The 26546-nt window shown below is 38.5% G+C and overlaps 2 protein-coding genes across 2 annotated transcripts in view; one reads left to right on the top strand and one right to left on the bottom strand.

Moving 5' to 3' along the window:
- Positions 1 to 1345, bottom strand: part of LOC146003790 (acyl-CoA Delta-9 desaturase-like) — a 220911-nt gene extending 219566 nt beyond the window's left edge. Inside the window, exon 1 of the mRNA XM_083142208.1 lies at positions 1325 to 1345. The gene's annotated coding sequence lies outside the window, so the exon portion shown is untranslated. The remainder of the gene's footprint in view (positions 1 to 1324) is intronic.
- Positions 1 to 24284, top strand: part of LOC146003382 (protein Wnt-8a-like) — a 31880-nt gene extending 7596 nt beyond the window's left edge. Inside the window, exons 3-8 of the mRNA XM_083141663.1 lie at positions 3510 to 3622; positions 9004 to 9149; positions 10189 to 10335; positions 15642 to 15777; positions 21253 to 21398; positions 24064 to 24284. Coding sequence (XP_082997789.1) covers positions 3510 to 3622; positions 9004 to 9149; positions 10189 to 10335; positions 15642 to 15777; positions 21253 to 21398; positions 24064 to 24284 — 909 coding nt within the window. The remainder of the gene's footprint in view (positions 1 to 3509; positions 3623 to 9003; positions 9150 to 10188; positions 10336 to 15641; positions 15778 to 21252; positions 21399 to 24063) is intronic.
- Positions 24285 to 26546: the final 2262 nt, after the last annotated feature.

Here is a 26546-nt window from a genome sequence, read left to right as displayed (position 1 = left end):
TGCGTACGCCACTGGGCTTGGGTGTAAAACATGGTAAGTGGCATTTTGGTCATTTTTGAGTTACAAAATAAAATGTGCCGTCCTTCAATTTTCTAGTGAAATTGCCATGTCATTTAATTTGCACTGAACTCAGTGAAGCCTTCTGAAATTGGTCAACACAACACGAAAACAATTTATGTTCATTTATCTAATAACCCTTTTTCTTAATGAACTCAGAAATGACCAAAATGTCACTTACCATGTTTTACACTCGAGCCCTTCAATTGTAATACAGTGTGTCATTTCATTAATCGTTAATCTCCTCGCTGTAGTAGCCAGAAACAAAAGAAAGAGGAACGAAAGAGAACACCATATTAATTAACGAAGGTAAAGAGTTCCGTCTCGTGAAAATTTCCATTTTGATCCCTGTACACAAGTGTGGTGCCAAAGCATTGGAAGGGATACTACAGAACAGTAATCTAAAAATAACAAATAAAAGTTTAATTAACCTAGTAAGGGACAAGAAAACAACAAATTCCGGATCTCACGAGATAATGTCGTTTGTCCGCCACTGTCACGATGTAAAATTTATTATTTAATTCCAATAACAACCTAGCTGGTAAGTGTCGACATCAAAAAGGCTCTACAAAGATCATGCTTCGTCGCTTTCCTCCTCGACTAATTATTATCAGTCGGAAATCATGCTGTAAAAATTATTTACGACAACACTAAATGCATTGTAATCTCTCATGGTCCTAAAGATGATAAACCTTGCAAAGATATTTTGTTATTGATTTCGAAACACTACTACTGATAAGGGGTCCTTAATAATTTGTGGGCCTGTAATAAATCCGTCATTATTCAGTCGACGATAACGAATTTCGATAATGGTTACTTCCTTAAAAGTGTGGGATCGCAGTAGCGTATTTAAGGGGAACTTTCGGTCTGATTCTCTCCCCTGAAATGTGCTGTTTATAAGTAACTTTTTTACTTCAAAGTTTGAAGTAGATGGTACACATGTTGAACATGTACCGTAACTGTAACCATTACATATCAATCATGTGTGTGTTGGTATGCACGTATTTGTTTTTATATGTAACCTGATTTTTGCCTCACCCCGTATTTCAAGAATTTTGAATTATTGCCGAGTTGCCACTAAAGAAATCTCTCTCCCGTGTTTTCAGGATTTACATTTTTTTGTGATACTTTCATTCAGAAATCTATTCAGCGAACCTACAGGTGTTGCAATCTCATGTGAGAAATGGATATTATAGGTGTTTGCTTCAAATTAATGGGCCTGTTCGTGTACGAAAAACACAAGAAAAGAAATTATTGTTGTACTTACCAATGTTGATTCGTAATCCAACTCAGAGGCCATCTTGTTTCCATGTGTAGAGTGTTAAGACACCAAAAACCTTAGTCTATGGCGTCGCTGGTCGAATGCTCCTTTGTCCCCTTGGTCCCTCCGTTTCGTAGGTGCTCGAATCCCTTGCATAGGGCGAATACAAGGGAACGGAATGACGGGATCATTCTTGCATGTTTGGAGACTATCGTAATATTAGCAGCCATGTTGAAACTCTGAAATGAAACGTGCAAATTTTATTGTAAAAAAGAACATAAATTATTGGAAGTTTTACGACATGTTAACATGATAGCACATGAAAGTACTAAGTATAGCTCTACAAAAATGAGAAATCCTCCAGCAAACTCGCAAACTAAAGTGGAAACTCATTTATTTTCTCCTTGTGTCCGAATGCCCCCATGTTGCCATATGCACGTATAACGTCCCTCCCTTGCTCCGTTGTCAACAGCTTTCGCTGTGTACAATTATCCCCTTCGTGACGATGCAAATACTTTGCACTGAATAAAGATGACAGTGTGTTGAGATCTTCTAACATTGGGGCAACGCAGGGGCAGGATTTCACCGTAAACAGCTTGCTTCGTCCATGATCCATCTGCTCGTTTAGGTTGAAAATTCGACAGAGTTTTTCTCTTCTTGGCCGAGCTGCCCACGAAACGAGACTTTGGCCTGTCTCGTCTCGTCTCGAAAATATTCGTTTGTCTCCGGACACATGATCAATCTCGTCTCGTCTCGAATTTTTAAAAGCCTGTCCCGTCTCGTCCCGTCGGCAACACTAGTTACGTATTATCTATGCCTAATTGTTCGAGTTTCCTTTTCTTCAGCTTTCGTTTGAGTCCACTTCATGAACAAATAGGATAATCGGTACAGGTCCTTCAGTTTAAACTGGAATCCGAACCATCATGGGCCTCCACCGGGTTTCGAACCTGAGATCTTTTGATTACAAGGCAACAACGCTACGCCACAGGGGAGGCCAATGCCTAATTGTTGTACAGCATTTATGATAAGAATCAGAAGAGCATTTTAACAACAAAGTAATTTTGAAAATTCATGCGAGCATTTGATCGTAAAATTACTGGACAAAATACAAGTTATATGTCAACGTGTGTAATCTGCCTGCTTATGAACTTAAAATATCAGATGAGAAAATATCAATAGATATTTACGCTGTGGTGTGAAATGTATTTTGAATACCGTCATCTTACGTATTATATTGCATGAAATATAATGTGTACCAAACATCTCTGCGACATTAGTTTTAGTTTCCAAGAAGTGCATCGTCTTAATAAATATTTCGCAAATTCACTCATTACTTTTCTAGATTTGAAACTCTCGCTCATTGGCCAGAACCCGATTATGACGTAGATAAATCGGTACGCTCAACTCGAACCTTCTGCTGATATGCTATATCGCTTAAGGTATCCTGGTACACTTCCCGCCACTCTGTGGCTTGTCGTCTGCTGAAAGACCTTGGTAGATGTCAAGTGAATTTTTCCGTCCACTGATGGCAGCGCTGGAAACAGCACGTGCTTCGCTCTCTGCCAGCCACAGCTCACCGTAATCCTTGGGAGGGGAATTGAATGCTTTTGGCTGGCACATTCACTGCGGAGGGAAATAGATAGTAACCCGACACGCGGGGAGCAGTTATTTCATATGGAGAAAGGAAAATAATTAGCAAAGCCTGCAGACCACAGACCAATTAATGGCGGGAGCTGTATCAGGATAAAGCTTCTGGCCTATAAGCATCTTGCTTCTTTTAGGTGCGGCTAGACCTTTGGTCAGTTTCCCTCTCACTTTGGCATTCTCATGACTTGTAGCAGCAATGGTTTATGGAGACCATGCATCAAAGTTGCAGAGGCCAGATTTCTCCTGGTACAGCTCAACCAAGATATAGTCTTTTGTCTGATGGTGGTTAAACAGAATTGTCCATCTAAGGACTTGAGTAGCTTTGTATTATTTTCTTGCACTCTCGAAAGACTTGCAACAACATGATCAGTTGCCATGTTTGCCCAAAACATACTTTAGTCAACAACAGCAGAGAGCTAGCCACGGTCTTGCTACAAGTTAGTTAATGTGTGCTCTTATTAAGAGATAACTTGTGTGAGAGCATCTAAAGATTTTTTTTAAAAAAGGAATGTTTTGTGCAAATGCTTCTTGTTTTGTTTTCCAGGAAAGTCCTGCTCTGGAGGAAAGTCTGGCTGCTGGAGCCCAGATAGCCATGGTTCACTGCCAAGAACTGTTTAAGTGGGACCCGTGGAACTGTCCAGAGACTCATTTTGCAAGGTAAGTTGGTGCCTTTTTCTTTCTTTTGGTCAAATGAATATTTTTAAAAGTCTGACAAGAATTATGTGACAAGAGTGTATACAGCTAAAATTCACATAAGGTATCAACAGTTATTTAAAAAACGACCTCAAGGCTACAACAATGAGCTTCAAAACGCCATTTTTGCACTTTTGAAGTTAACACCTTCTCCGGTGAAGAGCAGAGGTTTCTTGCCCTCTGGAAGCCTTAACCTTGTATAAATGCTCCGGCCGGCGGCCGCCGTTAGGGAAAGCGAGGTCCTTGTGGTTATGTAAAGATAACATATTGATAACATCCGCATCTCGTAAAATTCTTCTCTCGCGCCAACCTGGTTATTAGAATTATGTAATTATTACCTATTGTTAAGCACGAGCGCTGTTCGCAGTATCGCCGTTTAGCACTAATAAAATTTAAAATTTGGCAACCAGCTTTTCTTAATGACTGCTGATTGAGACCTTGTTTTAGCGATACAAGCCCTAGAAAATAAAAATGTTATCCTGTGTGTTCGCAGCCATGCATTGTAAATTTACCCTTGTTGTTCATATGTATCTTTTCTGCCAGAAAACGCACTGAATACGGAAAGAGGATCATGACAGCAAGAGCCGGCCCCAGGGGTGGCAACTCGGGCACACCCGAGGCCCTGCGCTCCAGAGGACACCGCACTAGATAAAAATAATAGTTTGTGCGAGTTTTTTTACGAGATTATAGGATGCTGGTGTTTCCAATTAAGTAACTAATCTGATATAGCCTGCATTCTTATCTTCTTTTGACATACTTAAACATATCCAAAATTACTGAAAATACATGTATAAACAAAGTAGCTACTACATAAATATAGTGTTCCAAATATTTGTATGAAAAATACTTAACATATATCGTTTATTTACTCATAGAATGAAATATGATATGAAAATATTATTTTATGGAAACAATGCAAATTCACTACGACAGTGTCAAAATTCAATGAATAGTAAAGAAAACGATCATGTTATTGGATATGATTAAATATTGCTACTTTTTAAGTTAAAGTAACAATATGATATTGAACGTTCTCGGTTTTGCAATTAAATATGTACTAGGGGTACATGACATTGATTGAGTGATCGATTTGTTGTTTTAAGTTCACTTTATGCCCAGATAGGCTAATCGGGACTGGACCTACAGTTCAAAGTGGGATCCGAACCACTGTGCCATTTGCCTCCACCTGGTATCAAAACCCGGGACCTGTTGATTAGAAAGCAACGACGGACATCAGAATGAAAACGAAATTAACATATAATAGTGTTTACATTATGATTTTGTAGGACACCTGTGCTTCAGACTAAGGAACAAAAATTGAAAAAAAGAAATTAATTATACTTCCCCGCGAATATTTTATGCCCCAGGACCCGTAATGCAAGATTATGCTCGGTCAAATACTTAAGGATATACAGTATTCGTTTGAAGACCTCACGTGCTGCTTTTGCTGTGAAATCAACAGCCTCTGTTGCTCATCAATAGTTATGTTTTTCTGCAGTCTAAATTCACATTCGGTCCATTCTTTAAGGCATTGAATTTGACTTTCTGGTATTTCATGGTTTTGTAGTCGATAGCTTAAATGTCTTCATTCATCGCAGCCTTCATTTGTCATCATGTCCCCACCCTTCTTCCCAAACAGCTTACAACAAAAACAGAAAATCTTATATTTCCTCTTCGAGTACACCAACAACCTTCTGCTGACCGTTTTCCCATTTTGCATAACACGCTTATAATGTCCAGGTGAATAGTATCGATTATTTATCACCATTAATTGGGTAATCATGATTTATGATGCGATTAGGGCCGTTTTGAATGATTGAATCAAATTCGGAACGGTTTAAAACTGACGTCCACTCACCTGGATCTAAAAGCACTACTAATTCACTACTTAAAGCAGAGGTGATCTGTCACCAAACTCAGAAGATGAACATAAAACATACTCCTCTTCGCAATTAGTTCCTACATTTGGCACCTGGTTCACAGACGAGCTACATTTAAGGTCACCGCCGCCACTGGTACACACGACTCGGGACCATATCATGAACACACTCCGTAACACCACCATCATCACCATCACCATCAACACTAACACAAACTCTTGACGCCAAGCGTATCTACATTATTTCTGTCTATCGTGGCGAAATTTGAAATGGAAGCTGTATTTACAGGCAGCAAGATTTTCTCAAAGGCACCCTTCTGACTTTTTAAAAACGCGTCATTTTTTTCTATTTTTTAAACCTTTTGCAATCCAGATTCAAATTTACGAAATTTGTCCCATTCCCTAGACATTCCTATAATCGCGATTCGACACACCCGCACGCACTACTGTGTCAAACAAGAATGACTTGAAATTTGTTGACACTTCGGCGTGGTTGTAAAATCGGGCAAAATCTGGAAATTCTCTGGGAGGGTTTGAGAGGCAATAAAAATAAGTACTCATATCTTCAGATCTTTACTTCTATTTCATCTGTGAGGCAATATGCCGACCCGAGGTCCTTTGACCTGCACACCGCTTGCCTTGAGAAGTCTGTTTCTGAAGCCCCTTTTTGGAAATGGACGAAGTTGTAAAGTTTGACGTCAGAGGGAGGGAACGCTGCGGAAGAAAACACAGTACACCCCTGATTAAAAAGTGAAATAACCTTGCGTATTTATTGTTGTATTCGTGTGTTCCTTACGATTTATTTTTGTAGGATTCTCATTTCATATCTAAGTTTGAGACATAAATACTGTCGTCAAGTACAGTAAAATGCAATATTAAAAACTGAGATTGTTTTCAATGTTTCCTTCCGACAAGGAGTTTCAAAAAATTATTGAGAAGACAAATTTGACGTGCCAAATTCTAAATTTGCCGTTCATTTTTTTACAAGCGCTATTTACAATCTGAAGTGCTTAGAATATCACCAAATAAGGGACAAAAGATTGACGCCACTCCTGTGTTGCGAATTGCTTGCCTAAAAAATCGGGAAATTATTATACATGCAGAAAAGCTTAAAATGAAAACACAATGAAAATGAATTTATGTAAGCTGAGGTTTGCTTAAATACTGCACTCACATTTCAGTGCATAAAAGTGACAGGCAAATTATTGATTGTGCCAGCAATGGGACTGTTCTCAAACTATATTTATGCCTATTTTTTCTTATATTTTTCACTTTTCTGCCTCTTTAGTTAAATCGAAACGATGAGCATGAATGACGCTTATATAGAATTGAAGAAGGGACACTCACAAAGGAACATCCAAGCCCACGTCAGGATTCTAGCGAGTGATTTTTTTTGGAGAATTAGATATTTGAATAGTAAGAATTAAAAAATGGGATGATATGAAGCAAAAGAACTGAACTTATCTTATCTTTAATGTCGAAATTCTTCACAGTAATGCTGCTACAAACAACTCCGTTTAACAGCCTGCTAATCAGCTTTTCTTTTGGTGACCCGTGGTGAGCGCATCGAATCCATCGCCGCTATTTTCTGGCTTTCGAGACTGGAGCGCGCTACTGCTTCTTTTCAAGTAGCTCCTTCATTGTTCTCACGATGCTGGGTTAACACCGAAATTTTGAGATTTCGTACTGGGAATCGAACCCGGGACCACTTGTACCAAAATCTAGAGTGCTAACCAGTAGACTTCGTGGGAGCCCTCTAAACAGTAATAGGTACGCTTAAATTTATTTCTTTAATATAAAATAACATTCTCCTAATTTCATCTAATCACCATTCATCATCGTCGCCACGATCAGACCAGAAAACAGAGAAATGCATTTTTATTCTTTGGGTGCCTATTTGATTCAGAGGTTCTTGCTGACTACAAATCCGCACCCCTACCCATTATTCTCGAAAACAAGAGTGTTAAGTGCTTTGCACTAATGGAGTATTTATTAAACACTCGGTAGACCGTTTCATCTTGCCGCTGAGGTTGTAAACACGAGAGGTAGTAGTAAAGAGCTCAGCGGACCTTCAAGGCTTTGATGCCGACTCTTGTTTTTGTCTTTTCGCGGAGCCGCAGACCCTATGGGCAGACCCTCAAATTTGTTGGGCCTCAGTTTCCAAACAAATATCCATTTTATGATGCCTGTCCTCGGTCGAACATTAGGCAGGAAATCAGGGAAAGTTGGAGTCGCAAATGGGTCGTTGATCCTTGTCGGCTTGACAAGAGGGGACGTAGTTGTCCGTTACCAGAAATACAACTTTGTTATGACGCAATTTTTCTATTCACAACAATTATGTTCTCCTTCCTTCCATTCGAGTGCAATCGCGTTTGCACAAAATGTGAGCAAATAACTGATTTGGAAGCGCGAGGCTCCTCAAAGCGCGAGGCCCTGTGCGGTGGCAGGCGTCGCACACCCCTAACGGCGGCCCTGCCACATCAGCATGTTTACAAATGGAAGAGGAAGTTGGAAAATGGGCTTAGTTTGCAGGCAAATGGGTGAAAGATCTTCGCAGTGGCTCATATAAGTGACTGCACATGCATCCCTGCACTAGGTCTATGCTAAAATGCAGCAAACTTGTGCAACCCTACATGTAGAAATCTACAAGATTAAAAAGCAACACGAGTCTCTAATTTGGGAAAACTTTTAGTCATGTCTCAGCAAAAGCATTTTCAAAAACGTCTCACCTCTCAAAGAAACTCAAACTTTATAGTTGGTAAATCGATATTGGGAGAGATCTGAATAACAATAACAATGCAATGTTCAGTTTTAAACAGCTTTAGGGTTAAAGTTACACAAAAATGAAATATACTATTGTGTTTCTCTTATACCATTTTCATATCACATGCCCACCTTTCCATTTAAAAAAATATACCTGAAGTTGAATCCAAGATGGCGGAGTTAAAAATAAACACCATATTGGTCATATTTCCTATCTGGTTTCCCCCTTTCCCTGTATCATGTATTGGTATGTTTAATTCATGTTTCAATATCCCTATTTGATTTAAATGGGCATTTCCGTACTTATGGCACAACCTGTACATCTAAAAATTACTTTGACAGCACAAAAAAGATGGATGAAAAAATATGTGAAAGTTGACAAAGGGTATTTTTCATTAAAGACATTTATTGCAAATATAACTTGATATGAACTTCAAAGTGAGGTGCAGGAATATGTCTTATCCCAGCGCACCATGTTTTGCTGTTTTAGAGAAACTAATAATTTGTAACACCTTGAAAATGCGAAAATCACTGTGTGTCATGATGCCAATATGGCCACCATTTCTAAACCACTCCATGCAGATTGACCCAATGGATACCATTTCTCTCATGTAGTAACTATCAACTATGTTCTTCTGGTAATATTACATCTCAACAATAATGCTAGGATATGGATACGTAACTTATTCAATTTCCTCCACAGGAAAGTTGCGAGAACACCTACGAAAGAGATGGCTTTCGTGTTGTCCATTACCTCTGCCGGCATTGTGCACACAGTTGCTACGAACTGTTCCCTGGGACAAATTGCTGGCTGTGGATGTGACCCTCTTCTCGTAGAAGGAGCTGCAGGTGAGTTGCTCAAATGGACTTGGAATGGTATTATTCAAGTACATCCATACAATTTCATTATGGAGGGCCAAAAATAAAACCCTGGTTTTCAAACTATGTCATTCTTAGGATAATAATAAATATGTTAATAATAATAATAATAATAATAATAATAATAATAGTTTACTTTTAAGCGTTGAGCACAATGTGGCATCAAATACGGCACCAAACGAAAAGAAAAATACAGAATGAAACAAATAAAATTACAAAAAATCACATTCTTCATATTTCATTTTTAAAGTTGTTCAAGTATGTTGAAAACAATTTGTTTCCCATATTACATTTGGGTGCCCTTTGTCTATTTCAAATTGGATCATTACAATAACAGTAACAATGAAGTGAAATATTTCAGGTGTTTTATTAAAACTGGCATTCCCATTTTATTTTGAAAAGTGCAATTTACTATAACATACGGTCGCAGGATTTCTATTATTTTCACAAGTATTAGACAGTCTAGTAATAGAACGTACACACATCATATTGTTTCCCATATTACATTTGGGTGCCCTTTGTCTATTTCAAATTGGATCATTACAATAACAGTAACAATGAAGTGAAATATTTCAGGTGTTTTATTAAAACTGGCATTCCCATTTTATTTTGAAAAGTGCAATTTACTATAACATACGGTCGCAGGATTTCTATTATTTTCACAAGTATTAGACAGTCTAGTAATAGAACGTACACACATCATATTGTTTCACACCTGTAAAAAGTTGTTTCCTTTAAGAAGAACTTAAACACACCACTTTACTACCTTAGACATAAGTTCTAAAAATATTATTGCAGCATCAAACTTTTATGCAAGTATGCAGTTATATAAAAAAGTACAGCATAAAATATCACTCTATATTAAATGAAATACTGTATACTGTAATTGGTACATTTATATATGATAGGGACAAAACCTTATTCATCCAACTGTGCCCCAAAGAAATATGGTAAAGCTCTAAATAATGATTCTGTAGAGGTATAATGCAATATGATTTCTACCTCCCAGGGAACGCTTGGAAGTGGAAAGGATGTAGCAGACATGTGGATTACGGAGAAAAGGTTGCCAAAAACTTCTTGGATTCACTGGAGCTTCACGGAGCTGATGCCCAATCTTACGCCAATCTTCACAATAATGCCGTTGGGAGATTAGTAAGTAATTTTTTAAAAATTGACTTTTCATCTTTATTGAGTCATGCATCCCATGGGATTTTACATGTTTACATTTCATCTTCCCATTCCAGCTAACTAAACATGGTACAGTGATAAAAATATGAAGGGGGTTTCATTCACAGAAACTACAATGCTACATTGTGTAAGCATTTCAATAAAGCAACATGGCAGGTGGTCAGAATTAAAGTTACCCAACTCATACCCTCTGTAGCCTGTTTGAGGGATCATAGAACTCTGAAATTTGGTGAATCCACTATGCAGACCATGGGGAAGAGGATGGCGATAAAAAAATAGTTTGATTTTCCGCCACCAGGTTGAAATGTAGCGCTGTAATAACGAATATTGAAAAACATAAGTCAGGTGTACAAATCTTTATTGTTGGTTTCTGCCAGTACAGCAGTGTTCAATGTGCATGCAGAAGTGTGTATGACCTGTTGGAGGCATAGCACAGCATGATCAAGAGTTGCACGAAGCATGTCCCTGCCGGTTTATGCTTGCTTTCAGCTCAGGCAGCATCTGTACACATGGTATACACAATCTTTCAGGTATCAACATAGCCAGAAATCACATGTAGTTAAGTCCGGTGAACAGGAAGGCCAAGCATCGGGAAAACCCCTTGAGATGACACGATCAGGGCCAAAGTTGACCCGAAGAAGTTCCGTCACTTGTTTACCAATATGTGGGGCTGCTCCATCTTGTATCAAGATTGCGGTCACTAAACATCCTCGTTCTTGCAAGTCAGGAACCACGTGCTGTGCAAGGAGTTGAGCGTAACATGCACTCGTAATGGAACATCGGACTGGGCCTTGCGGTGTTTGTTCCTCGAAGAAAACCCGACCCAGAATGAAATCAGCAGCAAAACCACACCAGACAGTGACGTAATCAGAATGCAATTGTTGTTGCTGCAACACACAGGGTGGCGAGGCACCCCATATGTGACAGTTCTGTGGGTTTACCGCACCATCGAGGGTGAAGTGCACCTCATCTGTCCACAGAATATTCCAAAGCCACATGTCCACAGCCATCTTCGCCAGAAATCGATGAGCAAAATCGATGCGTAGAGGCGGATCTTGCGGTTTTAACTGATGAACCACATGGATCTTAGGGGTACCACTGTAAAATGGACCGTAGCACTTTGTGACCATGGCAGGGACAATGAACAAGCCACAGCTCGCACACTAGTTGCAGAACATCGGGAACAAGAGGCTCTATCCGCCACTGCAACAGCCACTTCGGTGACAACTTCTTCTGCAATCGGCCGGTGGTGCCTTCCTGCTGCAACACCCAGATCTCAAGTCTCTTCAAATTTCTTCATCATCTTTCTTAACCCATGCATCGTCATGGGCCCCTTTCGATGTCCTTTCGCATGACGATAACCTCGCAGTGTAGCTATTACTACCGTTCTGATAAAACAACTTCACCAGCAATCAGGCACGTATCCAGAGGGGGGGCTTAGGGGGCTCGAGCCCCCCCCGAAAGTTTTAGGTTTACACTAGATAAAATGAGGTTTTTTGTTTCTTGTGGTGTGAAATAAAATATTGTGACAATAATTTAAGGAGAGAAATAATTATCGAGGCAAGACGGAGAAACTTCCGTAACCCTGTTATTGATAATAGCACGTATCCAAGATGGGGCACAGGGGGCTCAACCTTCTCCCCAGGAAATTTTTCAGTTAACGTTAGATAAAATTAGGTTTTTGGCTTCTTGAATAATGTGAAAATAATTTAAGGAGAGAAATAATGATCGAGGCAAGATGGAGAATGTTTTATACCCCTATTATTGTTAATAGCATGTATCCAAGGTGGGGTTGAGGTGGCTCGAGCCCCCCCCCCAGGATTTTTTTTATTTTACACTAGATAAAATTACGTTTTTCTTTTTGAATAATGTGACGATGATTTAAGGAGATAGACAATTATCGAGACAAGACGGAGTGTTGATAATATTGCACGTAAACTTTTCTTGCTCTTTCGGTGTTGTCTCAGCGCACTTGAGCACTATAGAGACTTGTCAGCATTTGGAAGTTGCACAACAAAAGTAGCGCCACATGTAGGGCGATTCGTTGTAATTTCTAATCTCTGGAAGGCGGGAGAGGGTACGTTCTTGAATGAGAGAAGGAGTCAACTACTGGCAATATTAACGAATCGTTTTATCTGCGGAACGTTCTGGAATATAATGAAGATATAAATACGCGAATTCAATTTTTCGGTTGATCTGTACAAAGAATCGGTTAATGAGATTTCAGAGGTAAGTGTGACAATTCATACAGTCGATTAGTGATCAGTCAGCGTCCTCTGGTTGCTTTATAAGATATAGTGATTCGAAAATGAAGACATTGACGACAGTAGAACTTCCGGGGCCTCAATGTAGTGCTAGTTCGGGCCGAAGAGATCAAGGCCTCTCTCTCTCTCTCTCTCTCGGGAATATTTCAGCAGTACCGGATATTGGAGTGGTTTATTACAACAGAAATAAGCTGCATAGATCAACTGAAAATCAAAGTTTTCAGTGATGATTTAGTTTTGCCAGAACTAAATTTCGTATATGCAGTGCGAGAATTTCATGGTATAAAAAAAATACTTTTGTTTAAGCCTACTGGGTTCGAAACACATTCAAACACTTAACTACCATAAAGAGAGCCGAAAATTTTATGAATGTCGAGAAAAGAAAGCAAGAAGATGTTGCATATGTAGACATCTTAGGCGGAAATTGCAGGCTCTACCAGAACTCGAATCAGGGCTCTACCAACTGAGCCACCTAGCCATCCTTGACTTCAACCGATTTTTCATTAAAATGTCTACATAGTACATGTCCTGTGTATATCAAATCGTAAGGTGTTGCTTGTATAGTGAACAAGCACAGAGAATATAGGAGAGAGAAGAAAACTGAGGAGCATTCTCACCGGTTGAGGAGAAATTTTTTCTTATGTGGTCAACAAGAGCTACTACTTCGAGGTGACAATGGCAGTGGCCTAATAAGGGAGATTTCACACCGTGTCGCCTGAGTATTTCACAAGTCGGAATTAGGTTTGTGCGGCCTTTTGTGTCGCTACGGTGTGAAACGTTGCTGTTGATTGGCCCATTCCAATCGACATGTATCGCGTGTCCTTCGGTCTGAAACCTTCCTAAGTCTTGAAAATCCAAGTCACAAGGATGGAAAATTAGGGCCTTGTTAAGGTTAGGTGTGAAGGCAGGCAGACGACAGCACCCTAAAGGATCATATCCAAACCTGCAGGAAGAACGCATCTTACTTTAATCTCCAATACGGAATGATAAAACTTCTGGCGAGTTGATTTTAAAAAATGTGTCCAAGATAAAGAGTGGCGTGCCCAGGATTTTCGGAAGGGAGAGGGGTTACGCATACTATTTTTGGTGGTCAGTCCTGATTTTGTCATTTTTTTCCTGTCTTTGACGTTCCTCTTTTTTTTTTAAAAGGAATACTGGGTCAAATGGGGTTATGACCTCACCAACCCTCCCTTGGGCACGTCACTGGAGATAAATGAGTAAGCATTTGATCATACTGGGAGACGAAACATTAGATGTGTTGGGAACGGAAGGGTTTTCACTGTGCATTAATTGTTTCGTGATCCAGCTGTATTCGAGAAGACTTCCTTTGTTTCGTGCCGATATATGACAAGACAGCGGAAGCTGTGACAGGCATTTTTGAACACATGTGAGTGCTAAGGCCTGAATCTGAACAATTTGTTGGGTTTCGGCTTTTATAAGAGCTGCAAACATGGGAGGACAAGACACATTAGTGGTGTTCAGGCTCGAATCAGAGAGAAATATTCGATAGCTGTCTGCGTCCAGTTCGCAGCCCACAATTTGAATCTCGCGTTGTCGAGTGGATTGTCCATCCCGTGCATGTGTAACAGCTTCGTAAAAACACTCAAAGACACCATAGATGTTTTTATACCTGATGAGAAGAAATGGAGAAACACACATACTGAGATGGTTCCGGCACACAATGTTAATGCATGGAAACAGAGTCGTCGAGTGGTAAAAAATGTTCCGATTTCACGTTCTTGGTTGGTTGATTTGGGTTTTTAAGTCCACTTTATGCACAGTAAGGCTAATTGGGATTGGACCTACAGTTTAAAGTGGGATCCGAACCACTTGTGCCTCCGCCGGGTATCGAACCCGGGACCCCTTGATTACAAGGCGAAGACACTGTACCATCGGGGAGGCCCCCGATTTCACGTTCTGATTAAAACGACATCCTTACAGTGGCGACGATTTAAGGGATAGTTGCTCCCAATTTTTTGGCCTCAACATTATGGCCTCTTAATGTTAAGCTGTGTATACCAAGAGAAAGTAAACTTTCCTTGCACCGCCCTCCGTCCCCCCACCCCCCCCCCCCCCCGTTTTGGAATCCAATTGCTACCACTGGTCTTAAATATACAATTGTGAGGTTCTTACTATACCCCTTAAAAATGGTGTTGAGCCCCCCCGAAAGGAATTTCTGGATACGTGCCTGCCAGCAATACACGTTCTTTCTTATTTAATGGCATGGTGATCACTTCTAAACTTTTGTTCAGCACTCACGTTAAGTGATTTAGCTGAGTTATTAATTAGAAAGACATTTGTTAGTGGCTGGAAGTTGCGAGAAAATAATCTCTCATTTATTGCAAGATTGCAAGGTAAAGGCAAATCCATAACCAATTGGAGCAGTTTATGTCATTATTACAACCCAACCTAGTGGCGGAATATTGAAATTTTTTTATCGCCATCCTCTTCCTCATGGCCTGCATAGTGGATTCACTAAATTCCTGAGTTCTACGATGCCTCAAACAGGCTACAGAGGGCTCTGAGTTGGGTAACTTTAATTCTGGCCACCAGGTACTTCACTTGGACAAATCATTACTTCTTTCTCACCAGATAACATTACAAAAACACAATTATCTAATTTCTCTTCATCTAAATAAAAAATTATGATTTCTGATTTTAATTCACTCACCCTTACCTTTGATCACGTGTAATATGAAAATTGTTATAGATAGTTGCACAGAGTTTTCTGCATTATGAAGCTTTATGCATTGGTATATCATGAAATACTTTTTTTGAGTGGTAGCAATTTAGTTATGACTCAAGTCAGAGTATTTATTTTATTTTTCAGAACACCAATTTCGACAAGAAAAAGACAAAATGAATTATTATCATAAGGTTAATTCAAAATTTTATGACTGATGCCATGTTCATTGTAGTTTGCGACCAATAGGATCATGCATTTCTATGGTTTAGGTGACCAAAGGTCATAGTTTTTGCCCTACATTGTTTTATTCCTTCTTTCAGGCAGTCAGAGATGCTCTGAGGAAGACCTGTAAGTGTCATGGGGTCTCCGGAAGTTGTTCACTGAAAACTTGCTGGTTGGCTCTTCCCAAGTTTGTGGATGTTGCCACCACGCTTCGACGGCGATACAACAAGGCTGTTAGGTAAGTTGTTTTATTTCATAAATCTTCTTTCTTTAAATTGTGGCATTTAGATGCACAGTTCTCAATAACTTCATTTCAAGATAACCTCTTGTCTCATTTCTTGGCAATAGGTGGATACAGTTTCAAAGTGGTGTCAACAAGAGAGGTGTTTTCACACATTGATAGCACTTGCAACAGGCCCGTAGCCAGGCAGGGGGTCAGGTGGGGCTGAGCCCCCCCCCCCACACTGCACTGAAGTCAGTCCCCTTGACATTAGGTAAAACTATTTTGTGTAATTTGTTTGCAGTGAAGAGTGAAAATGTAGACAGCAAAAATTATTTTGCTCATAACTTTGGTGAAAGAAAAATTCACAGAGCATAAACAGCAGCTATTACATTCATTCATCTTATATAAGATGAAGTCTAAGTAGCGGCAAGTATTTAGGAGATTTTCTTCTCTAGACTTTAGAAAGTTCCTTCACAGGGGAGCTTCTTTATCTGTATCTTTGTTACCCATGTTGCGACCTCCCATTTCTACAGAAATCTGTGACTTTGATGTCATTATGCAAATTCCCTCCGCATCTGCGTCAAAGTCAACAACTCCCAAGTTTTGAGAACGAAGGGGAGTTTTATTGTTTCGGCCAGGGGGTGGAATGTAAGCTAGGCACTATGATTGAATATTGTCCATTGTTTCTTGTATGATATAAATATCTATGATCAAACGTAGTATGGAGTGTGTAGTAAGGGATGACTTCAGCTAATTAACACTTCAAGCGATAATTTAAAAGATATAGAAAAAAATGTAGTATTTGTGTGATATTTCTAAACTTTATGTAAGTTAATGACCCACTCCCCCACATAATTTACATTCATTTAACACTGCTAAACTTTTGAAAAATGGACTTGGTTTACAAAGCCCCCTGATAACCCGTGAGCCCCCCTGGAGATCAATTCTAGCTACGGGCCTGGCTTGCAAGAGCCACAAACAAATATAATGATTGAGGAGTTCTCTTGGTATTCTGCATTATTGATTACAGTAACATTACAGAGGCTCAATTATTGTATTAATGAAGGCCTTTGTACACAAAGTGATATATTTGTATTTGTATTATATTTTTATTATTTAACATCACTTTTCTGCCCTCTTAGCTAATCACACTGATGAGATGAAATAAATTCCACCCTTCTCTGAAACAGAAGGAGTATTTGTTACTGATTGATTAATTTGCTTTATTTTACTTCGCTTTTTGTGCCACTTTTTGGCTAATTTGCGATATAGGGATGAGTGATGATATGAAATTGATGAATGGACACTCACAAACATAGGTGTCCAGGCAGGGATTCGAACCTGGCACACCTGTTGTTGTAGCATGATGTGCTAACCACTCTGCCATGAGGGACAGCGCAGTATTTGTCACAACTTCTGCACTTGCTGTTTCACTTTCAGATTGGTCTTGCTTATGTTTAACCTAATCTTCACTATAGCAATGAGAACTTTTGCTCAACTGAGCTTACTAAACATTTACATTTTCATCACAGGTGTTTAGAAACATAAATCACTGATCTCACTCTTCATAACAATACTAAAGTTTCTTGTTTAATACTGAATGCTAGTTTTGATATTTCAAAAGTTTTATGTATAAGCAAATTAGAAGTTTGCATAATTATTATTTCTAGAATGTAGCATGAAGGTATGTCATAATAAATATGAACAAATTAAACTTGAGGTTGTGATTGATAGGTGAGCTCTACAACAATACTTTAATGCTTAACTGAAATTTGGATAATGTTAATGTAACAACTGCATCCCACACGATGCCTAAATACATGTTTGCTTTGGATATGGAGTGGCATCCACTGCTGAATTCAAGTGTAAACAGGAAATCATTGTATTTGTAGGAAAATGCATTATATGTATTTGGGGAAGATATATGAACATTACTACTAACATTAACTAAATCACATCACCTGTCATTCTGCATCCTGATGAAGATCTATGATATACAAGGGGTTTTTGATACGTTTCCAGCTTTGGAAAGAAATAATGGCATGGCATCAGTGGCAAGTGAATGTCCTTTTATTCAACATAGTTCCATTTCAGGTTGACACACTTTGGCACAATGTTCCTACAGCAATTCTAACTACTGATGAAATGACATCACTTCTGTCCCTAAGTTCAGTACCATTGAGGTGCATTTTGAGTTTGGGGATAAGATATTAGTCTGAGGGGGGCTGATGGGGGAATAAGGGGGATGGTCAATGAGTTCATACTTTAAATCACGAAGTTTCTGCATTGTGATGCCTGCCTTGTGGCAAGCAGCATTGTCTTGGAGGAAGAGGACAGTTTTCCCTGGATCTTTTCCTTCAAAGCTGAATCCAACAGGACCAGTGGCATATGCTGGTTTTAACTAGTGGATAATCTCCGACACATGATTCATTCACCCATTCCTGAAGTCTCCCTGCAAATTTACCTCAGCATCCATACAGGATTTATGAATATATGTGTGAAAAATTTTACCTTATTGTTGTGACCACTGTCGAATAATTGTTGTGATTGCAGTTAATTTACATTTAGAATTTCAAATAATAAAACAAGAAAATATAAAAAACCTATAAGAAAAAAACCTGTAACAAAGAATATGAAAGGAATGCGGTAGTGAAATAAAAACCCTCAATATTAATTGAAGTGTAAAATTCAAATTACCCCAGTACCCAGTAACTCGTGCATTCCCGATTTTTTTGTTTTTATACACGGAAATTTAAGTTCAAGACCTGTGGTCCAAGAGATGCTACTGGCCTACCTACATTAAGTACTTGCAATTTCTCCGGAAAAGATCCCGTTCAAAATATTTTCACACGCAAATATTGTATTATATCCATTGCCTTTAACTTCAGTAAACACAGCACTAGCACGAATACTAAACCACTAACAGCTAAACAAATAATAAATTCTCGAATCGCTACAACACACATCCAATTCCCTGTGCTAATCTTCTATTGTGGTTCCTTCCTGCTTGACACAGAATTAAATTCCCTATTATGGATGCTGAAAAATTCCCTTTCCCAGCTTTATATTCCCTGCGATGCGCGAGGTTCTATAAGTTTTAATCATTGCTTTTTTGTTTATATATTTTACATTCAAACATATTTTATCATTATGATCATTATTAATCTAAAGGGGGGGAAAGCAACTTAAATTACCTGATATATGTGTACGTATATATATAATTTATTTCTGATAGTTTTCCTTTTTAAAAATTATTAATTTCTGTGAAAGAAGACTCTCACTGGTTTTGAAGGCTACAAAGAAAGTAATCACGCATTTTAAAATACAAAAATGAAAAAAGTAAGCATATAAATAATTAAATTACTTCATTAATCGATTGATTAAATTGTTATTTGACGTCGCTTTTCTGCTACTTTTGGCTAATCACTACGAGTGATGATATGACATTGATGAAGGGACATTTACAAAGAACACCCATGCCCAGAGTGGTATTCGAACCCTGGAGCTCTGGCATCGAAGAGAGCTGTGCTAACACTCCGCAACGGAGGTCGGTGTAATTTCTAGAAATTTCTAGTTCAAATTTTAATTTATTTAATTACCTTCATCTTCAATATTAAAGTTTTTTTTTTTTCCTTTGACAATATCTGTTGAAATAGCCGAGATCAGGAAGACAGAAGCAAATGTGAAATGAGAATTAACATAGAATTGGTTCGCAATGTTGTTCAGATTTCCCTGTTTCTCGCGCATTTTCAGATGTATTTTCTCTACTTTCCTTTTCATTACGTAATTTGTGAACCCAGAATTCTGTTTCCTGAGAAATTTCCCTGTCGTAAACAACCAACCAACATCTCCTACGATACAAAGGCCATCGGGAAAGAATGGCAGAAGAGGGTGCCAGTCGAGGGAACGGCAAAGGCTCTGGGGTGGAGAGTCCGACTGATGGACTCTCTCCAGAAGGAGGTTACCCTTGCCACGGAATTACCGCGCCTGAGAAACAGTGTTTCCTTCTCCTCCCTCCCGTCAAGGGATTTAAAGGGAGCCGGTGGAATCTCACCCTGACGTCACCAGATTCCACCAGCTGGAGAAAGTGGCTGAAAGCCTCACAGACATTCCGCGGCAAACGGTTGAAAACATTCGCGCGCTGGAAGCAAAGAAATATGTGAATCAAAGATTGGTTCGGAAGAATATTGCAAAGAAATGAAAAACATTTATTTTAAAAATTATAGACAGGTCATCTCCGATTACCTAGGTGACCCAGAGTATACGCCACTGAACAGGACCACACCACGTTCATCATTCAAGGTGGTGCCGTTTTCCAGATATTTGCTGAGTATTATCCCCTCACAATCCCAAAATATCACACCCATTACTTTTCCTGCAGATTTCTGTTGCTGACATTTTCTTGGCTGTGGTGATCCACTAAGGCAACACTCAGACAGTATTTTCATCTCCAATTCTTCATGCACAATGCAATGCACCTGCTCTAAACTGCCTAGTGTGTCTGCTATACATTGTGTTCTTCCTATCTGCAAGGATCAGATCGTGAACACTATCAAGAATTTCCTCAGTCACTACTGTTCTGGATCTTCCTGGCCTTTCCTCATCTTGTGCTTCTTCTTCCCCTACTGAAATCCACCACCCACGATTTCACTTTGCTGTATGAAGGACAGTCATTGGGCATTGTTTGTGTCAATTTGTCGCATTTTTCCTTGGCTCCCATGTTCTTCGAGAAGAGGAACTTAATGAATGCTCTCTTCTCCAATTTGGAAAACTGCACACTCTGCATGGCCATGGGCACTTCAAATGTGTAATACACAAGTATTACTAGCAGTATCTGACTGAAAATTTGAATTTTGAAATATTGACTCACAACATACTGAAAGGATTTTTATATATTCCAATACTTTCTGTCAGGCCAGAAACTTATCAAAACCTCCACATACACACACCATAGGGAGTATCCCAAAATATAGGGGTTCATTATTCATCAACAAGATCATGACTCAGAGTCGTTATGTTGTTAAATTTTTCTTTATTCTCCATATACTAGAAAAAATTGGATAAACCCTCTGCTCTTGCTCTTGTGTTTTAATATTTTATAAGTAATTATAACAGTAGATTTTCCTTTGCTTACTTTTGAAAACAATTATTAGTTTAATTTAACTTCCGTTTATAAAAATAAGTATAAATTTTCATTTTTTCACTTCAGTCACTGAATACTGATAATATATTAACTGATCAAAGAGTTTTATAATCTTATCTCTCTTGAATATGTGACACAATGGTCACATTATGTGCTGCTGAAATTCTGTTTCTTCCTTCATTCATTTGCTTATTTCCTGCCAACTGTATTTTGTCACATCTGCAACTCATTCAGTTAAGAATTTCCAGTCATTTGTCATTATCACCTTGATTGCATAGAATGAGTCTGTTTTGTGTCGTTATCCCTCTTGCTATCTGTTTGACTAACCAGACCAATGCTTTTTGCAGGATAGGCTATGACTCAGGCAAAGTGAGGTTGGTTCTTGGAAATTCAGCAGGTCGGGCCTTGTCCAAACGTGTTCCAACATCACTGGAGAGGACCTTGATGTACTTCGAAGAATCTCCAGACTACTGCGTAGCCAACAGCACAACAGGTATGGAAATGACAGATATATATTCCTTCAATGCCTTTGTTTCAGTAATATGCACTGATTTTGTGACTTGTCCGATTAGTCTCTGCAATGTAAGCTAGACCTGTTGATTGGTAATTACCCTGCTTATAGACAATAGAATGTATGAGTGTTATATGATTGAACCAATCTGTGTTACTGCATTATGGTAGTGACGATATATTTTGTGGGAGATTTTCGAGATTGCAAGATCATGACTAGTAGCAGCAATGGTTTATGGAGACCACGCACCAAAGTTGCAGAGGCCAGACGATTTCTACTGGTACAGCTCAGCCAAGACATAGTCTGTTGTCTGGTGGTGGTTGTTGATAAAAGTATGTTTCAGGCAAACATGGCAACTGACCATGCTGTTGCACGAGTCTTTCCAGAGTGCAAGAAAATAATACCAATGCTATTCAAGTTTTTAGAAGGCTAATTCTGTTTAACATGCTATCTGAAATACCTGCTTCCTGAGTGTCTTTTGCCTTCTCATTCCCATTACTGCAAATGTGGAAACCAAGAATTCAAATCCCTTCATGAAGGAAACGACGAGCTCTGGCTGACAATGGATTGAAGGAGTCACGTGATAGCTGGCCAGGTCATACAGCAGACGACAGGCCACCAAGTGGCGGAAGCGGTATCAGGATAAGCTTTCTGTGGAATATGTGGTTTTAAAATATGCAGAAAAAAATAACGCATTCACAATGTAAGAGGTCGCCTGTTGGTATGTGACTGATAGAATTAAATCATGTTGCATTAAGCTATCTATTAATATCTCAATCAATGCACCAAATTCTGTATTTGCATATCCGGTAGTATGTGAGACATAGATAGTTGAGAAGATGTGTACATGACCTTCACATAAGGGTACATTCTCCAGCTCTTTTCCTGGAATATCATATGTTACTTTTTAATAGACAGGTAAATCTCATGCCCTTCTTCTACTTCCCAACCTCTAAGATTCAGCATATTAAATTCATTTTTACCTTATCCCCTCTCCACTCGAGATACTACCACTCAGTGTTGCCAGTCTATTGTTCTTCTACAAGCTGTCTGATAGAATTTTTATATGATGGAGCAGTTTAGAAACAGCAAAAGAAGATACGTGAGTATTGTTCAACATTTTCTTAGCTACATGTATATAAGGTTATTCCTTTAGTAACTTTGAAATACAAGTTAATCTAAAAATCTTGCTACACAGAAATGTTCGTGATTTCTCAACTTTCGTGGCAGCAAAGTGTGTTTGCTTACTTAAATTTCAAGAGTCTGCAGCAATTGATCTGGATCTGCGGAAATGGGGAGAACTTGAGTACATGAACTAGAGTAACTGATTAAAAAAATAAACATTTGTCGAAATGGTGGTCACATGAAATTCCATTCCTACAAATTCTAAGTGTAGCTATTCCATATTCCAGTGCAATGCAAAATTAGACATTTGATTGTATGTACATACAATTTAGACAGAATACAGACAGAAGGATATGGTGAGAATCACTACTATGCTACTGACAACACTGCAGTCAAGCCTAAGTGTTCAGAGTAGAAGTAGATAATAGTCCAAGCTACAAGTCTGAACTGCTTCTACTTATATAACAGACCCTAGTAATTGTGGTATCCTAAAATGATTACGTTTATTGAATATACAAGGTGCATTCAATAAATAACCGGAAAAGTAGTATAAAAAATCTAAAATACGACCATGATTCTTATATGTTTGTTATTTTGTGAATGCATCTGTAAGCTATTCATAGCTGGGGCTGCCACGCCTGCCTCTCGCACGGGACGCTGGGAAACAGTTACACAAGATGGCGGCACCCTTACAGGGGTGCTCCAAGCTGAAGCAGCAAAGAATCGTGAGATTTTTGTTGAGTAAAGGCGTGAAACCGATAGAAATTCATCGCCGCATGACAGTTCAGTACAGTGACAACTGTATTAGTCGATCAGAAGTGTACAAGTGGGCTGAGAAGTTCAAACAGGGCATAACCAGTGTTGAGGATTCTCCGCGTCTGTCACTGCGTGCTTAGCGGAGTGCCAGAAAGGTCATGTTAACTTTGTTTTGGGACTACAAGGGGCCAATTCTTAAACATTACATGCCCAGAGGTCATAATGTAAACAGTACCAATTACTCTAACCTTTTGAGCGAGAAACTGAAACCAGCCACTCTGCAGAGAGGACGTGGTATGGTATCCACTGGTGTGCTTTTGCTCCATGACAATGCGAGACCAAACACTGCCAAAGTCTCATTGTCTACCATCGAGGACCTAAAGTTTTAGTCCTTACCCCACCCTCCATGTTAGCCCGATCTCGCGCCTTCTTATTTCCACACCTTTGGCCCACTGAAAGATGCACTAAGTGGATCGAGGTTCCAGAATGACGAGAAGTCCAGTCAGCGGTGCATAAGTGGTTACGCACGCGTCCAAAAAAATATTTTTTTTCTGTGGAATCAGTGCCTTTATCAAGTGCTGGTGTAGGTGCATTGAACTGGGGGGACTATGTTGAAACATAGTACTTTAGTTCTTTTGGTGCTTTTAACATATTTCCGTTTACAACATATTTCCGGTTATATATTGAATGAGCCTTGTACATGTACAACACCGTGTGGTTCTGTGTTCTATGGTTTGACATGGATAAAATTGTTTTTCCATTGTAGGCTGGAAAGGAACGAGAGGCCGAGAGTGCTCCAGAGTCAAAGGAAAAGGGGTGAGCAGGGAGGAGAGGAAGAGCTGCAAAACTCTCTGTCGCCAGTGTGGATATCCAGTGAAGAAACGGCACACCGTGGTCTCCTCTAACTGTAATTGCCGCTTCAAATGGTGCTGTGAAGTCAAGTGTGAACAGTGTTATAAGGAAGTCGTCCAATTGGCATGTGAATAATCACATAGAAGTATTTTTTTTACCTTCTTGTGTCCAAAATGTGCAGCTGTACTTGTGGATTACACACAGGAGACATTGTTGACCAAAAAAGTGTACAGATGGTAGCACCTACAACAAAAACCAAAAACATGTCATTCCCGTATGTACCTGATCATGAAAATGTGTTCAAAAGTTTAGAGAAACTACAAACCTAATAGCACTGTATATCACATGTTTAATTTTGGAAAAATTACAGTTAAATATCTTCGAATCATGGGATAAATGTTAACAAATTGTGACAATTTTGACTGCAGGTAATGATGACCAATGGAAAGGTTCATTTCACATACATCATGCATGACATATTGAATCTGAGCTACTGGCATTTATAAAGGCATCGGTACACAAACTGAAACAGAGGAAGTATTTCTTGCACATTAATAATGTTTGCTTTTATAAAGCATTTACATTTACATTTTGGTTGCGAGTGTTTAAAAACATAAATCATTGATCTCATTCTCCATATGCAATAATAAAGTTTATTGTTTTATACTAAACGTTAATTTTTATATTTAGAAAGTATATAAGCAAATTAGGATTTTAAGTGAGAATTGTTATTTCTAGTATATAAAGAATAATGTAAATATGTATTATAATGTGTGTGTGTGTGTGTGTGTGTGTGTGTGTGTATTGCATGTCATAATAAATATGTACAAATTAAAATGGAAATTTTGATTTACACATGAACCCTACAACCACTCAACATCACGAATTTTTAAGTGTCATGGAAGTGTCCAGGAATGTATGAGAGACACGCATGTGTGCACATTTATAAATAATGCTAGAGGTTTATTATTTGTTTAGGTGTTAATGCTTTAGTGGTGAGTTTTGATGATGTCGTGCCAGTGCTGTTTTTTTAAGTTGAAAAGGACACTGGATACAATAGAAGATTTACGTGTGAAACCATTGGGGACAAGATCTTTTCTGGAGAAATTGTAAACCGTTAATGCAGGTAGGCCAGTGCCATCTTTCGAGCTTACTTCAGTATATAAAGACAAAAATCGTATACGCAAGTAACCGGGTACTGTACTTTGAATTTTACACTTAAATTAATATTGAGGTTTTTTATTTCACTGGCACATTTCTTCCATATTATACTTTACACGTTGTGTTTCTACAGCTTTATCATAATTTCTTGTTTCTCCGCACATTTGATACCTGGTGGAGGTGCATTGCACAGTGGTTCGGATCCCACTACAAACTGAGGTTCAATCCCGATTAGCCTATCTGTACATAAAGTGGACTTAAAACATAAATTCAAACTCTATGTGTATGGAATTTCAAATAATAAAACAAGAAATTATGCTAAAGCTGTAGAAACACAGCATGTAAAATATAATATGAAACAAGAATTAACTGATAGTGGCCGCAGCAATAAGATAAAAGATTCCACCCAATATTCATAAATCCGATGTGGATGCTGAGGTAAATTTACAGGGAGACTTTATGAGTGTGTGGATGAATCAACGGTCCAAGATTACCCACTCGTAAGAACCAAAATGTGCCACTGGGAGGTAATCGCTATTTAATGTTGTGATAGTTTTAGAAATAAATTTGTGGGGTGATCACTTGCTTTTTACTTTGTGTCAATTGATGGCTTAATTTTACTTTTAAAGTTCTCAGGGATGACCTCTCCCTTAAGCTCAGCATGTTTCAAACAATAATATGTTTATTTTTTATAAGAAAGAATTTACTTCACTTACTGGAACGATTAGTACAGGAAAAAAAAAAGGTGGTAAAATGGTACTCCACTTTGTTTAGCAGCTATTTTATCTGATATATAAGCTCAATTAAGTTTCTCTTATGTTGCCTTTCCTTATTCTATTGACTTACCCATCCTAATTTGAATCTACAATATTCTACTTGCAGGCTAATCTGTGTACAAAATAATCGAGAAAAATACAAGTAAGTCATTAGACAAAAAGTGCTGGTAATATGGACCATTCCATTTTGTGAAGTAGAGCACATGCATTATTCTAAAATAAAAATAACAACATAATTATAATTTTAGAAGAGTATTTTCTATTTAATGAAAAAAGTTAATTATTACAAATGTTAAACGCATAAAATACTTGCTTTTTTATAGAAAATAATGAACCATTTTGAATTTTTAATAATCTATCTACAAAGAAATCACACATCTATTCATCCCTTTCGGCACTGCAGCATATAAAAAATATAAACAAATCTTTCTAAAATGTGTATGGAATATGGAACCGGTTC

Source organism: Lepisma saccharinum, chromosome 20 (assembly GCF_977018435.1).
Source record: "Lepisma saccharinum chromosome 20, izLepSacc3.1, whole genome shotgun sequence".
Classification (NCBI taxonomy): Eukaryota; Metazoa; Arthropoda; class Insecta; order Zygentoma; family Lepismatidae; genus Lepisma; species Lepisma saccharinum.
Note: the sequence above shows the minus strand (reverse complement) of the source record. Positions and strands in the feature narration are given on the sequence as shown.